We start from the raw sequence: 17,405 nt of genomic DNA, 5'->3' as shown, positions 1-17,405 counted from the left end.
TCCCATCCTCCCCTCAGAGGCTCGCTTCTCCTCATAGACTCTGTGGTCACTCTTGTGCTACGAAAATCTGAGGGCTTGAGCTCTGAGGAGAAGGTTCTAGAGGGCTGCTGGCGCCTGATTGGCTGCAGTTTGGACTAACATAATGACAAGGATAGGCTGCATTGGAACTTCTTTTTCCCCATGCATTCCTATGTGGAAACTCTTGGTTAGGTACCAGATGGTTATTGTATGCATTTTTTGGGTTTTTCCTTATTATGTACATATATATTTATTGTATATTATTATATATTTAGCATTTATTGCTATTTTATTTACCGTGGGACTCCCACTCCGACGACGGGGAATATTCAAGCATGTGAATCTATGAAAGACACCAATACTGGAGAACCACCTGTTTACAGGTAAGTAACAATTGTTCTTGGGCTTTAAGTCAGAATGTAAAAAATATCATCTGACATTAATTGTTGTGTAAATATTGTTAGAAAATACCACTACACCGCGTGTATGTAGATCATCTATTATTAGCTGTATTGTTGTGATATTTTTGTAAACAATATTTAGGGCAGAATATTTTGTTAGACGATATTTAGATATTCTGGTACTATAACTGGATAATTATAAGCTAAAGAGGTACAATAAGATCCAAAGAAGTAATTAGTTCTGAGGTGAAATATTAGGAGTCAGGGGAGGGTAACACAGAACTAAGGAGGAGACTTGGTGAAATCTAAAGATACAAATTATTCAAGTAAAACATGGAGATATCAGGAGGATAACTGAAATGCCAAGAGGTACTTTTAGATCTGTAAAGTTTAATTGAAATGGATGGAGGAGAACTGAGATCTGGGAAGGAATAATGGGATCTCACGAGGTAAATTGGTATATAAGGTTGTGTTCATAAATTGAGATCCGAGGAGGAAAACTGAGATTTGAAGAACTAAATCGAAAAATGTATACAGTACATGCCAGAGTCTATAAAGAATCAAAGAAAATGCCTTACTTTTTCAACTATTGTACTCTGTTTAAAAAATCTGCCAACATACATAACAAACTTGTTTACTTGTGAAGGATGGTATAGGATAAACTGAAGTTCCCTTAATTTCTTAAAGTTAAAAGTATTTTGTACTGTATATACTGTGGCATGTTTTACTGCATGTACACAGAGGGCTCCTCACTGGAACATGTGCTGGATTGCCCTGCTGTCTTTTTTATTACTTTTTAAGCACACACCCTGGGAGCTCATAACCCACAACCATGATCCTACTTCTTCTGGTATGAAGGAACAAGGAATTTGGTGAAACATCTATGCACATAATGGTCTTTTGATTCTGAAAGTACAGCGGAAGACTGATCTTGACAAACAATCTTCAAAATCCTAAACCCCCTTGGAGATGGGATTTTTGGAACATGTCACACTGGATGGGGATTACATATTCATGTATGTGTCATCTTCTCAACTTGTGTGAAATTCGATTTATTTGCAGCGAGCTATGGGTGGTTGCAATGGTTTTAAAATGAAATAAATCATTGTGAATTGGTGGCTTGCTCACCAGCCCATTGCTGTGGCAAGATTCCAGTAGGACACACCCTGACAAATTTAGATGTCCATGATGGATCGGGAGGGGGGGGGGGGTGTTATTTTACCGAAACACTTTTGGCAAAAATATTATGCCGCCTGTTGCTATATGGCGGGGACATGTTAGTTTATTTCTTGTATTTACAAAAAACACAAACCTGAAGTGCTAAAAAAGTCAATGACACTGATGTCCAGGGAATTTTCTTTGTGTGCACAAATTCGTTGTTGATTTTTCTTGCCTGCTTCCGTCATCTTTTGCAGGGAGGTCCTATGAAAGAAAAAATGCCCTGGAAACCTCTCCTAAATAGGGGTTCCGTTTGACAGCACTGGCCTGGGGCAGATGCATTGCATGGTAACATTTTCTAAAAGCATAAATAGTTGTGATCATTCTTTAATTCCCAGCTGAGGGCCAATTGCCCCCTGAAAACTCCGGTTAGCTCAGAATCAAAAGCCAGCTTATCTACGTGCTTTCCCTCTTTTCATCACAGCCGAATAATTGGAATGCAGATACCTGGAATATCACCCTAACTATTTACATCAAAATGCTATACAAATGGTGGCTGGTTTTTTTGGAAGTTGGAAAGAAAATACATTCATACCACAACTGTTTTATCCCCACAGAAGTGGCTCATGTAGGCAAATATGTATAGTTCAAATAACATACACATCCTACTTACAAATAGTACCTGCTGTTCATTGGGCATGAGTTCCCTCTATACATTCTAGTCCATGGCATCACATAAAATCAGTTCTTACTATTTTTCTGCCCAATGGTTCCCTTCTTATAAACCTCAGAAAGTGGAAAAGCTAAGGCATCTTTGTCTGAATTAAAATCTGGTATCTGAAGGTTGTAATGCAGACTATTGCAGCTAGTGTCTACATTACTAAAGTATCCTACCAGTTGTTTAAAACTGCCAAAACTGCCTGTTGTATGGGAAGTTGTTGTAAAGAAAAACACTATAAAAAGCAAAACATGTACTGGCCATGTATTAGGTGACAAAGTAATGACCATTCCATCCCAATACATTTCAGAGAAAACAGACTTCAATGAAAGCATTGCATGAAAAAACATTTAATGAGTAAACACAATTGGAGAGAGACATTTCAGTGAAGCAGGATAATAAAACAAAGAGTCAAATCAAGTTGAAAGTTAGGTTTAGAGATTAGATACAGGTCAGGTTCGAGATAAGGTAATAGGTTAGTACAGAGTCAATGTTACATGTCAGGACATTGTAGTCACACATTTTGATCTACAAAATATTGCCTGTAGACTCCTACTACATCATTCGTAATAAAGTATAGATTTTTAGTCTTAACTCCATGTCTACGTACCTCTAAGAAACGGCTGAAACATGTTGACCTACACATAAGGGATATTGAAGACTGATTTGTTTATCTTCACTATATCCCTACCTTAGTTTTAATCATGTCCTAAGACCCTACTAATTAAAAAATTTCGGTTGGGCATTTCTTAGAGACATTTTTAACCTCACAACCTTCTGAGCACACACCTCACTGAAAATAAAAATGCTCCGCTGTAGTCAGGCATTGAAGCACAGCTGGGTTGCATTCAGCAGTCCAGCTGGGAACACAATGAATAAGCATGCCACCAGCTAGGTTGGTGGGTGAGGGTTCTTTTTACAAATCCATTAGTACTCTGGTACATCATATTGAGTCAATACAAGTTAAGACACCTACCTGTGGGTTTGTCCACGTTGTTTCTATTAGTTAATTTGGGGAAGTGGATGCACTCCCTTAACCTATTTTTCACTCTCTTGTTGTTTTCTACAGATCAAGGTAGGTAAACTCAGCAGAATATAGATTTGCTCTTCTTTTGCGCATAGTGGTAATTAATATTCCAGAGTGAATATTTTTGAAGATCAATGTGAAAAAACAAATGTTCTGGTAGTGCACCAGGGTAAGAGATAACGGTTGTTGTTTCTGATCATAAACATATGGTTTAGGTTAAAGTAAGAATTACTGTTAAAGCTGGTTAATGGTTAGGGTTGTGTTAAAAATTAGACACAAGCTTGTTGTTAGGGTCTGTATCGGAGTAAAGGTTAAGAATAATGGTTTGGGTAAAGATGGTGTCACCTAATGGTAATTGTTGAACAAATGTCTTGCTTGCTTCTTGATTTCTTTAAAAAGGCATCTTTTAGGTAAGACTTCTATAAATTCGAGTAGCAGACACTGGTGTCCAAATGTTTTACAGTCACTTGAATGAGGTTTTGGTAAAGCACAACATATTACATTATCTTGATATGATCTGCAATTCAATGGCCATGCTTTAATAAGGGTTTGAAGGATATTATAAATTGTGGTTTTACAGGACTCTGTAACTGGATGTAATCTTCTTCAGCTACGTACAGATATTTTTTCTCTTCCTATTATATTTCCAAAGTGGTTAAAGAGAAGAGGGGCTGAGATGTAGAAACATCACTGAACCTCTACTTAATTATGTTTTGCTTACATTGATTACCTCGAATAATCAACCTGGAGTACTACTTGTGATAGTTGCCATTTTCCATGGTGGTAAGGTCGTTCCTGCTCTCATCTGTCGGTGAATGGGGCTGGTTGCTCTCTTCTGTAGTTGTTTGGGAGTACTTTTTGTTGTGTGTCATGGAAAGCACACTACTTGGAAGGTCACCGCTTCCATCCACAGGTGGCAGAGTGCTATGGTATTGCTGAATGATGGTGGCTGTAAGCTGAATCGGACAGTCGCTGTCGCATGAACCATCAAAGCAGCAGCTTGTGCTCTCTGGACAATTGCGATCAGATTTGCAGGGTAGCTCTGTCAGAGAGAAACACAGAGGAAGAAGTGAGCAACTGCAGACTGGTAGTAGTTATGAAGCCTTAAAATGCCCACGAACATGTTGTCAACCCACACATTTATATGTTTCCTGCTTGGTCTCCACTGCTTCTAAGACAATGGAAACTACAGGCTTGACTAAAACAAAGATGGGACCTGATTCACAAATAGTTTGCTGTGAGTACTATGACTTCATCTTGTAGCACTCCTCCCTTACTCTCAAATTCCACAAGTACTTTTGACGTACTCCTGGCATGCAGGACTATGTCAAGCATGATTACAAGAGTAAGTCTCAAAATCTTTGCCACTAAGGCCCACAGTCATCTGATAAAGCAGGTCTTCTAATGATACTGGATACCTCTTCAATATTGTGAGCTAGTAAATTCTGAGGTAGATCATGGGACGGATTACACGCATTTCATCTGCCATGGAGCAATTGTGGACTGTTGAATGGAAAACTTTGAGCCAGCATTTTCACCAACTAGCAAAATGGCATTTGGCCTGAATGATTACTATAATTATGAATGACAATTTAGTTTACTGAAAATTGGATCTAACAGATTTGACTACAATATTCAGGATTGATCATGAAATAAAGAATGACATTTCATGCTTTCCTCCAAATAAAGTATGTGTTCCTGAAATGTAGCAGATGGTGGCTAACAATAAGGTTTATGCTCGTCTTGGGACTTGTGATTTTGCATGTCTGCAGGAAACTTGGCATCTGATTTATTGTTTGATCGTTTCATTTTCTTTAATGTCAGAAGTGTGCCTATAACTCATCAACGTCCTACAGGTAGACTTTTTCGATGGTAAAATAAATTAGTGGGTGTCAATGAATTGTATTAGCCCCTGGTCACAACAATTTCCTGGTTATCTTTGTGGATTTACAATCAGGTGTAAGATTGTGCCTTTCTTTAAGTTAATGTATATGTTACTCCGGTTAGAGTAACACATTACTCATCTTCATCAATACTAATTGCTTGCAAAATATGTCCCCTTCCTATTGGTCTTACGTATATTTGATTTGTTTCAGGCACTGAAGACCATGATTAAGATTTTGCCTTTTGCAACAACATACGGGGTATCCCAAATCGCCTATCTATCCTGAATCTAGCAGCAGCTTTAGGATTAAATGGCTTCATACTGAGCTAGTGAAGCTAAAACTCTGGTCCCCAAATGGTAGATTTCTGTCAGATCAAACAGCTCCCGTGCTACCATTGTTTATGCCTGGGATTATGGTTGGTTTGTTAATTAGATCAGTGATTATTCATAAGTTTGAAATATACCTCAGCTTTCCATTCCCTAAATATATCCTCTAATTTGTCATTCTACAAAAATGCTGTAATACCAACTAGAATGGTGTACAAAGCTACTGTTGAGCACACAAAAATATCTTATAAGGAACACATAAAGGCATCCATATTTGCTAAATGTAAAAGAAGTGACACTAAAGCTTTTGGCTGGTTTTTCTGCGACTCATCAGCCCTGTTCTTGCTGTAGCTGAACATGACGTCCATGCCCTGATCAAAGCTCTCTAGGGTGTTTGCATAAACCCAAGTATGAATCTGGTTCTTTGTAACTTGACTGAAGCTTTATTATCTCACTCTCAGATATCCAAATATTGATTGTATTCCTCAGAAATTCCCAGGCCCCTAGACTCCCAGCTTCTCTGTCAGTGCTCATATCCAACTTCCTATTAAGGTCCTGGCAGTTGAAGACTTTATTTGATCATGTGCTATAGCATGGAAGTAATCCAGCTTAGTCAGGAAGGACATTAATCTTTGTTTATAAGAAAGGGCCTATGAATGAAATTAAAAAGAATAGCCTCCCAGCCATGTTAGACATCAACAGCAAAGTAGTCTCTAAATTTCTGGTGCATGCCATTGAGAACTGGTTCCAAAGAGAACGGATTCTTAACTGGATGCAGATGGGCTATAGATCCCTTAACAGTACCTGTGACTCCATTGCTACTCTAAACGCAATCATTAACAGGAACTTGCACTGGAATAACAATGCTGTTTACTGTTGTCTAATTGATTTCAATATTGTCTTTAATGGGGTTGGTAGGAAGACACTTGTGTCCAAGATAAAAGCCCTATATATTGATTATATGTTATTGTATTTTGTAGAAAGGTTAAGTGAAACTTCCTGGGTAGAAGCACATATTAGCAATTATTCCAACTAACTGGTTCTGGGTTCAAACAGGGTTGTATTTTGCCACCCATTTTTTTTAAATATTTTCCCTAATTGAGAGGGTTAATTGCTACTCTCCAAAGTTAGACAGCAAAAAATACCAGCCATGAGTTATGTAGAAGATCCTATCTTAGTGCACACAATGCATACTGGATTCCAGAGATCCTTGGATTTTATATTGCAGTACTGTAAGGAAATTGGTCTTAGGATAAACTTGACTAAAACTTAAATCTTGATCTTTAGTAGGTCTTTCTGTGTTTTTAGCTAATCTGTTGAAAGCAGAAATTTGAAAATTACATAAACATACACCTACCGAAATATTACCATACCCTCCAAATTATCCTGGTCTCTCCAAGTGGTATTGTTAAAAAAGTAAACATATAATACCAATATTGGGGTAAGGTCTTCTTTTCAAAATATAATACAGTTTCCTTCTCTTTGTTTTTAAAAGTATTTAATATAATAATTGTTCCAGAAGAATCAATGCTAGAACAGGCTGAAGTTTCCTATTTGAGTATCCCAAGTGAGATTGTGCGTCTCAAATTTGGCTCTTTTTTATTTTTTCAGTATGTGCAGAGCCAAACTCGAGGGTTTTTTGTCTGTCTGTATCTTAATATGGGAAGAACTTGAAGGAATTTAAAAATACAGTTACCTTATTCTTAAGAAGACTACTCTACATCTATGATTCGGATCTGATGTGATCATGTCAACTATCTCCCTAAATGATTTTAAATTAGACACATATATAGATATTAAGACTCATAGCTTTAATCAAGCTGTCTGCTCTTTCCTCTGAACTAAATTGTGGAATTTATTGGCTTACCCTTACATTTCCTTCACTCCTTAAAAATACCTTATGATACAAATGTCTCAAAAAAATTCACCACTAGTACTTATAGTGTTGCCTTCATTACATTAAAAACATGTTGGAGGTCTCATGTACAGTACCTTTATAGACTACCTGTAGTAGCTATGGAATTGGAACTGAGTCCCTACATCATTTCTTTAGGTCTAGCAATTTTCCAGGCCATATGAATTTAGTTAAACATATAGGTGCACCATATTATAGGGGTTTTTAGCCAGCCTTCTTTATCAATTGGTCTGTTATGTCATTCATATTTTTGCTCCACCTACCACAGCATACAGCATGAGGCACATGACAAACCTGCTTCGGCCATTGGCTTACAGCTTTCTGAGTGATGGCATTCTGCTATATCACAATATGCATTTATACTCAAAAGTAGTCCTGTTGTAGAATTAAAAGCAGTCACAAACAGCACAAATAATGGTAAAGCACACTGGCTTGTTTTTTGTTTTTTTTAAACTTGGCAATGAATGTTATATTTGTTTAGGCCTACGACAAACTCCACTTTGAACTAGAACTGCAGGTGGGCACAACACCTCATCCCTCCAACCCGCCCCCGATCCTTCTTATTACTATGATAGTAAAATGGTATATCAAATACCTTGTTTGTTGGGGTGGTCAGGGGTTGGTGTCCATTGGGAGGAAAGAGATCACTTCATTTGGGGGGAGCTTTTTCTGCTCCCCAGCTCAAGCATGAGGGATGCAAGGTACAACAGCTGCTTGCAGCCCCCACAGCTCCTCTGAAATCTTGGCGTCCAGAAATATTGGGTTCTAAGTTTGAGGATCAATAATTACTTCCCCAAAGATGTTGGAAAACTTGAAGTTGCCCGGACACCTGTGGTAATCTACTAGTGCTCTTTGCATAGTTGATGTAACAGGAGTCCATAGAAAATAGATGATGTATGTTTAAGGAAAACGGGCAATCTCCTTTATAAATTCATCTCTTTGTTTATCCCGAGTGCTGCATATGTTGTTGGCAACAGCCCCACTCCATGCTTCCCCTCTGATTCCCCCACAGCATATAGCATGGGGAAGGGCTCATCCCACTTCTGCCTTTAGCTGTCATGCACTGTGAGTGACAGCAGTTTACACAATCACATGTGCCATTCCAGCTAAAGGAAGTGGACTTCAGGACCAGAGCAAGTGGCCCAATACATTGAATTTCCAATGCTTTTTTGATTTCCATTCTTTATCCATTATTCATTTTCATAGTTGTCCTGAGTTTAACTATGACTTCAGATTAGTAATTCAAAGTTAGTAGTACATTTCTTTGCACCAAGAAGAAACATATTTTCCTTTGGTGCGCATTAATATTAAAATGGGTTAATATACATTTTCCATGTACACCTGCCTGCAATAAAATGTTAAATTTCAATATGTTATCGGAAACATAAGGCCACCACTTTTCGGAAGCTGAAATCTGATTTTGTCTTATTTTTATTTATGTGGCATATGATTGCAATACAAACAGTAATGTAATTAGAATTCTGATGTGTGCATGGCTTGAGAGAGTGTGAGTTAAGTGTGTGGGCTGAGCAGCAGGGATGCTGCTCCCGGTGGGGCTTCCTTCATACCTACTTACATGTAACCAGAGACATGAATAAACATGATTCTGTTTCACCTATACTACTGGCTACCTCGCATCTTCTTTACCACAGTACCAAAAAGAATAATCATTTCTCCAGTGGGCCAAGACCAGGCCTATTCGCTTTGTCAATGCTTGTTATGTATTTGTCCCAGATTGATCGATTACAGAAAATACTTTCAAACCTATGTTCAATTTACATTCCCTGAGAACAGTCGAGGCCACTTATCTTTCAACCCTCCAAGGCCATTTTAACCAGGATTGCACCCATTTTGCTTAATGTGATAATGGTTTCATATTTTGCAACCCCTGAATAAGAATGGTAATAGAATGTTTTTTAAGAGTTCATATGACTTTGCATATAGTTGACATTTGCAGCCTCTGAGAATTCAGTGTATTCCAAATCGGCCCAGCCCGACTGACTCCTAGTGAGAAGGTTTAACAAGAATGGGAGTCAATGGATATCGCCATTTTGATAAAACCTGGGAGGGAAATGCATTGATAGAAATAAGAACATGTCTTTTCCATTTACTTGCATCCCCATGATTAAGGGTTTAAGAGGGAGAAAGCTCAAACTCTTTATTAGTATGCCACAGATCAGAATCATCTGCGTAGAATGCATGCATGTGGATGGAGGTGGCTGTGTCCCCCCCACCTCACCAAATGACTCTACGTAATTGGTCTCAAGGCCTGTCAGTCTTGTGAATGCTTGCTTTGTTTCTGGGTATTGTTTTAGTGATGGCCCCTGCTAGCCAATATAATACCACAGCAGGGGCAGTCACTTTATTCCATTACTGTATTTGGCAGATTCCGACTGGGAATAACACCCACCCTCCTGACCCACTGTTGGGTTCATCTTGCATTTAGAAATCAGAAGTTCAAGTAATCCTCTCTCATATGATGGAAATATACCTGCTTTGTTTTGTGATCAAACACTGCAGACAAGGTTTACGCTTAAACAAATGCTTTATTCTTAGAGATGATCAAGACCTGATGCTCCCTCTCCAACCACAAATACTTAAGCAAGGTATGCTTAAAGTTACAACACATCTTCCTCCTTTACAGAATAGCACACAACAATTTGATCAAGAACACAAAACACTTCCCCCCGCATGTGACAAAAATAGCCCAAAATTCAAGCTCAATAAACAAATTCTTAAGTTACAAATTCCTTCAAGTAATAAGGTAGTCTGTGACATCTCTGTGTTCTGGGAATTTCTCATCTCAACTCAACCAGCCCACTTTCCACCATAGCTCTTTTGGGACCGCCATCACCTCCACCCATGTTGAGCTCATGATGCACAGTACCCCTTTCCAACACTTCTCTATCATTCATCAACATGAACCTGCTACAGACTTCTTCATACGTAACAATATCCTTATTAACTTTCTTTTTTTTAATTTTTTTAAAATGTATTTTATTGCCACACTTCTAGACAAATGATATAACATTTCAGAAAAGTTACTATTACAATAAAGCTCGGTGAATCAAAACAAAATACAAAAATTAAATACAAGAGTTATGTACCAAGAGAGTTAATACAGCCAAAAGATTAAAATATAGGAGTATCCTCTATACACAGTGGGAGCTAAATAATCAAGATGATCCCGAATCGATACATGCAGGCATACATCGATACATGCAGGCAATTATGGCATCCATCAATCTTCAGGATACCCCAATAAGATATACTAGCATTTAAATACGCCATAGATCATATGGTACAAGTCGTACATCTATACATATTTGCATAATAATACCCTCAATTATTCATATGAACCAAAAAAAGGTCCCAAATCATAAGCCCCAATTTCCGTTTCCTTGCCCCCTTTAAAGAATATAAACTATATTCCAAACTGGCTAATCTATACATTTTCGCCCCCCAAACCTCAAACCTTGGTGGTTCAGGACATAGCCAATCCCCGCTTTACATAAACGGGCTACAGTCAATGCTATAAATAAGAACAATCTATGTTTATACATACATCAACTTCCTTATCCAAAGCCTCTCTTCTTAAATTCCAACCCTCACCACTTTCCAAAACAACAAACATATCATCCACCTTTCTCATCTTGTATGGCTCATACAAACTTTGTGGCTCACAAACCTTAATCAAACCACCTTGAACGCATCCGGACCTTACTTTAACAAGATCTACCACCTATCATTGGCAACTATACTTCTACCACTCTCCCCAACACATTCCATGTTTTCTTGACACATATCTCTTTCATCCATGCTGGTGACATCTTTGTATTAGCCTTTCTCCCTCTCATCACACTGAATGGAATTTTCTCAATAGCAATATTCTCTGTTATTCTTTATGTCCAAGCAAGATCACTCACCATCGATTTAACATCACTGCTGCTTTCCAATCCCGTCTTAATCACCCCTTTTGCCATTCGCTTTTGCCCTCTCAACTATACCATTTGCCTGGGGATTGTATAGTGATGTGCATGAGTGTATTTGCCACAATAAGTCCACAATAATAAACCAATACTCCCCTAATTTTCTCTAGACTTATGTCTTGAAAAGGTGGCCAAGTGGATGGAATATTCTTGTCTCAAGTTCAATGGAGACAAAACTGAGCTCATTCTCCTGGGCAACAACTTAAACCTGGGCCTGGAACTAAATTGTCCAAGTTATTTAGGTCCCTAAAACCAACATTAAAATCCTTGGTATATGGCTAGAAAAATCTCCTAAATTTAACCGTCAGGCAGTGAAGCTTGCGGCCACTTCTTATGGCTTCCTTGGAATGCTTCGTAAGATTCTTCCTTTTCTACCTTTCACTGCTAAGAGGCTGATAGTCCAACCCTCATTCTCGCTCACCTGGATTATGATAACTCCCTTTATCTGGGAGCTCCAAATGCCACAACAAGGAAACTTCATGTAGCTCAAAACTTTGCTGCACAGTTGTTGCTCAATATACCTAGAAACCTGTCTGCCCGATAAGCTCTGAATTCTCTACATTTGCTCCCTGTGGATGCGAGAATAAAGTTAAACTCCTTCTGCATTCCCCATAAGGAACTGTGGGGCAATGGACTTCCTGCTCCCTGCTCTCTTTCAATCTCCCTCAAAGACCCCTTCACTCCTCAAATGCATACCTGGCGAAAATACCTCGAGTTAGAAGGTAAAGATTTGTAGGGTGTTCCTTCTCATATAAACTGGTAAACACCCTCACACTGTCTTTACGTGCTGTAAATCAGCTACATCCCTTCCGAAAAATGCTTAAAACCTGGCTTTTCCAGAATATTCCCCTTCAATAAAGTATTCAAACTTATCTTGATGCTTCTGTGCTGCACTATCAGCCCAGGGATGCCTACAGGCTTATTCAATTCAATTCAGTTAAATAATCCAACAATTGCTTAATCTCTTCTGATGTTAACTGGGTACCATTTAACATTTAACATCTTCACTAGAACTTTGATTATGTTCCTTGTGGGGATTTTACACTTCAGTTTTACCACCAGCCACTTGGAATGGCTAAGGCCGTATAAAGTTTCAAAACAACCTTGCTGGCTCTCTTCAAGCTGAAATTTACATCCATTCTCTAAATTGTTTTACAATTATCTGTTTATTCCCTCAAAAGACCTAAGAAAGATCTCCGTTGGGCTTTATCCTTAGGAGCAAGGGCCATGCTTATCACTTCAAGTAAATCTCGTTTAGGTCTGGCCCCTGCAGCTGACAATGTATAGCCCGTGTATTCTACCTCTTCCATCAAGAATTCACATTTTTCTTTTTTAGAGTCAAACCCACCTCAGCTTGAGAGCAATATTATGACCATCCTCCTTTTGTCCAAAAACTAGGATGTCAGCTTGAAAATAGATCACACCTTTCATCCTCTTAAACACCTCTCCCATTTTCCTCTGTAATACACTTGTGGCTGAAGATAGCCAAAATGGCAACTTTGTAAACTGGTAAACTCCCTTTATTGTTATAAAAGCCGTAAGATGTTTTGAGTCCTTGAGTAATCTAATTTGATGGTTAGCGCTCTTTGCTAAACAACTTGCTACCCTTGAGCAGTAGCACCAATTCAGTGATGGATAATTATCCACAACAATGTTCTGATTGACTGTGCACAAGTTGACACAAAAGCAGAAACTGCCTTCTGATTTTCCTGTGAATACCATGGGAGAAATTCAACTAGAATTCTCAGTAAGTACAATTATACCCTCATTGACCATGTATTCCCAACATGCACTTTACTTTCTGTCTGGCAATTATAGGCACTTTCCTCAACTTACTTGAACAGGCACAGCTCCAGGTTTAATCACAATCTTATGGACATGATATTTCCATTCTCCCAATTTGTTAGAAAACACTCTTTTTGCTCCTTCAATTATCTTATTTACTGTTATGTCATCCACCACCATGACTTGGTTGGGAGTTCTGGATTAATCATTACGTGTAAGTCATACTGGTGTTCCCACCCCAAAATTGGGGGACCAATCTCACCAACATCCACTTTTTCCTCCTCATATCTGTCCTGAAACTATGTTTTAGTTGGCATATTCCCAATAACGTACATTTTCTCCCTCTGATGGCCACCTGGATTTATATCTTTGAGGAGTAAACAAATGCCTGCCACTCTTCTAAAACATGTCCTTTGGTACAATAGTATACAGGGACCCTGAATCCACCATAAGATGAACCAATCTCCCTTTGATTTTAAATTCAGCTTTTGGTCTACATCGTCTAACAACCTTGTCTTGATTATAATTTATGCATAGAGTTATGTCCACCCCTTCAACCTCTGTCGAATTTACTTGTACTGCAGCCACTTTAAGTTTAGCACCATTCTTACACATGCGTGCAAAGTGACTCTCATGCCCACGTTATCTGCATTCCGCTCCAATTGCCAAAAATTTTTAAAGTCTGCATTATGAAAATTGCTACCAGACCTGATACACATTTTCTCTCCTCGTGTTCCTATTAGATAGAATCTTCTTGCTTCTTGTAGCAAACCCCTTGCTGGTAGCGGCTACCTCTGTTTAATCTTGATCAATGCAAGAGACAGCCCCACTGTTCTTTTCAATTTCCTTCATGCATAAGTCTTGCTGCTTTATGACCTTTGCTATTATAATGGCATTTTTAACCCTTTCGATGCTGATGACGAGCTCGTCATCACCCACGGGTGTCGTGTGCTGATGACGAGCTGAGCTCGTCATGGTGCCACTAAAATGGCATTTTCCAGCACAGGGGGGGACAACGCCCAGCAGCCATGTGGTTAAGAGAAGGATTTTTGCTGCCCAATGTCTCTCTTGCATTTTCTTGCATCAATATTGCTCAAATAATCGATCATGGATTAATTCATCTGTCATTGCACCAAATTTGCGTTTGTTAGGTAAGTCCCGCAATCTGGAAACTAACTCTTTCACTGTTTCGACTGGTCTTTATGGTTGAGTGCATAACTATGTTTCTGTCTTTGGCAAATCTTCTCTCCAGCCTTTTCTTGATTTTAATATGGGTGTCTTCTATTTGTTGACCATCACTCCCGACAGAAATTGATAAAAACCTAAATACATTCTGCCCCTTCTTCTCAAATGCAATGCACTCAATAATGGAGCTTTCTGTGAGAAGAATGAAAGTTTTGACCATCTAGGGCTTCTAGGTAATTTCTAAATATATCTATCCACTCTTCCCAATCAATGGGTGGAATTCCTGGATGAGATAAAAACAATGGGTGTGGTAATATTGCTTATGATTCCATGTTGGAGACTAAACATGTAGAACAATAGATGGTTAAATAAGCACAAATCTACAAACAATGGAAAATAACCACCTTCAATTAACCTATTATAACCACAGCCCCTTACTTCTATATTTAATGAGACTGCAAAGTCTTTTTGAATTTCTTTCATTGTTCAGTTGTCTTTTCTTGATTTCCTTTTTCCTCTCTAAGAGGAGCTTTGCAACAATTGACCTCTGATCGTTAGAGAACAAAGAAAAGAATGGGAGTGTCTGGGTTACTTTTACTTGTATCATTTGTTTGCAGTGGCAATGGCTATGTGGCTGTAAAGGATCTGTGCCTACCAGTCTCCCGATTGTGCTGCTCGGGAACAAGATTCACATATGCACTGCGACCTTTCGTTTCTTGGATCATGCTCTGTGTGCTCCTCTGAACTTCTCTGACAAGAATCTATAATCACTCATCCCATGCACAGCTGCAATTCACCTCCAGCGCCTTTCGCAATGTTTTGCGAGACGTTGGTTCCTCATTAAATAAAAACAGAAGCTTTCAGTCACCCAGCGCTTTGGCTTTTCACATTGGTTTGCGGGCTGTAGATTTCTCAAATAGTAAAGTCAAGTCAAACAAACTTTATTCGGCTAAATTTTGACCATAAAAGCACATACACAAACCATGATTAAAAGGCCTAAAAATCATACATTTCATCATAAAGAACAAATCTACAAACTCATATGAGCGAATCTTACATTGGTCTTTAAAACCCTCAAATAATGATTTGCCCATACGAAATAATCTACTACAGATTCGTAAGCCTTCTTAAAGTGTATTTCTATTCGATATTTATCATATATCTTCATAAAACCATGGTTGCTCTCACATGTATTGCGTAGTCAAATTTTTTCCTTCGCCGTAAGGCCCTTGCTAAAAAGCTCGCCACCCCAAAACATATCAGAGGTGAAGACAGTATTTGCAGGTATATCAAAGCAGGCCTCACTTGTGCAAAATGGAAGTGTTTAAAACGTGATCAAGTATATCTACTCCGAAGATCATTATAAAATCCACAAATAAACATAAAATGTAATAGGTCTTGATCTGAAAAATCATCACAGGTGCATGGCTTTAGGGAGCCTAGTTTAGATCCCTTTGGAAACGTAAGGCACCAGTGGATACAATTAAACCTGAATCTTATTCAAAGCAAGCAATGGTGTGGGTTAAAACATAAGACCAGAAAGGTTACTCTAGGGGCCCAGAGTTCAATATAATGTATCCTCTTATTGTTGTTTTTTTAAGTTCCATATTTCCCTTTCCAACACCCTCCTGCCTAGGAATTTATTTTTAATAGCGTTCAACTCTCCGGGCCACCTCTTTCTTGGATGTGTAAAGAGATCAGGACACCCTAAATTTGATAATTGCCTAGAAACCTGAGTTAACCAAGGTACCTCAGCAGACCTATCCAGCCTAATGCAATCTTTTAATACACATTGGTTCAGGGTAGGTGTGGGAGTTCAGGGTAGGTGTGGGATTTCTCAAATAGTAACAGCTTCCAGACACACAGTCCTTCACACAGCCAGTCACCAGGTCGGTAAGGGTTTACACTTCCAAAGATGCGCTCATTGGCATTATAAAGACCCACTGAGAAATACACTCAGGCCTGGGTTCACATGGACTGTAAAACTTCTGCCATGCAGTCGTACGACAGCCCGGAAAGCTTTTGGTTAATATGGTAGGGCCACTGAAAGCAGTCTTGCTGATCCCAAAAGCACCCTCAACAGCTACGCTGCAAACTCCAGTTCTTGTGGGTCCACACACCAAGTTGGTCACTTCCGTTACCAGTCCAGAACTCATCAAAACATTTATGTTCATACACCACAGACAAGCTATAAGCACAAACATATGCTTTATTCTTAGAGATGGCAAGACCTGATGCTCCCTCTCCAACCAGTAAGTAACTGCCTGGACATGAACTCCTCAAGCTCACAGCCATAAAACACAACAGAACACTAGAAAATAAGCATTCCACAAATACTTAGTCAAGCTATGGTCAACGCTACAATACTCTACTTACAAACAGAGCCAACGACAAGCATGGACATTTTTTTGCTGTGCAAAGACATACAGCTACAAACAGAATGAAGAGCTGGGCTGCAGTTTCAGACAATCGGTGGTTAAAGGGAAAGGAAAAAGTATTTTACATTCACCTCTTTTAAAAAATCTATTCTGCCCTTCAAACATCTAGTGGTAAACCATCAGTCTCATTCACAAGCAATTTGACATGTCATTTTGACTTGGATTCACAATTAACCTTTTTTTTTTTTAAAACAAACTTTATTTGTCAATTTGCACAGTAGGCACATGGCTCTGTACCCCAGAGACCACTGCAGTATCTCGTTACACATTTACAAGGCAGCAATCGACTTTTTTGGAAAACAATGCAACCAGCATATTTGACATTGAGCATCATTTAGGATATCAATCCCACTTGCCCCAACCTTTCCCCCCCACCCCCGAGTTGCGCACCCACCACCGCGACCCGCCCACCCAAACACACACACCCCCCGCGCCAGGCCCAACCACCACGTCCCTACCCTCATTCCACTGGGATATCATCTGTTTCAAAAAGAGGCTCCAACCACAAGCCCCTATAGTCAGCCCACCGGTTCCAGATTTTGTAATGCTTACGCGGGCA

At 39.0% G+C, this 17,405-nt stretch overlaps 1 protein-coding gene across 1 annotated transcript in view; it reads right to left on the bottom strand.

Moving 5' to 3' along the window:
* Positions 1 to 2,629: 2,629 nt before the first annotated feature.
* Positions 2,630 to 17,405, bottom strand: part of LOC147706531 (uncharacterized) — a 97,317-nt gene continuing 82,541 nt past the window's right edge. Inside the window, exon 6 of the mRNA XM_086932998.1 lies at positions 2,630 to 4,364. Coding sequence (XP_086789124.1) covers positions 4,075 to 4,364 — 290 coding nt within the window. The 3' untranslated portion in view covers positions 2,630 to 4,074. The remainder of the gene's footprint in view (positions 4,365 to 17,405) is intronic.

The sequence above is a fragment of the Lissotriton vulgaris genome, chromosome 7, assembly GCF_964263255.1.
Source record: "Lissotriton vulgaris chromosome 7, aLisVul1.2, whole genome shotgun sequence".
In the NCBI taxonomy this organism is placed as follows: domain Eukaryota; kingdom Metazoa; phylum Chordata; class Amphibia; order Caudata; family Salamandridae; genus Lissotriton; species Lissotriton vulgaris.
Note: the sequence above shows the minus strand (reverse complement) of the source record. Positions and strands in the feature narration are given on the sequence as shown.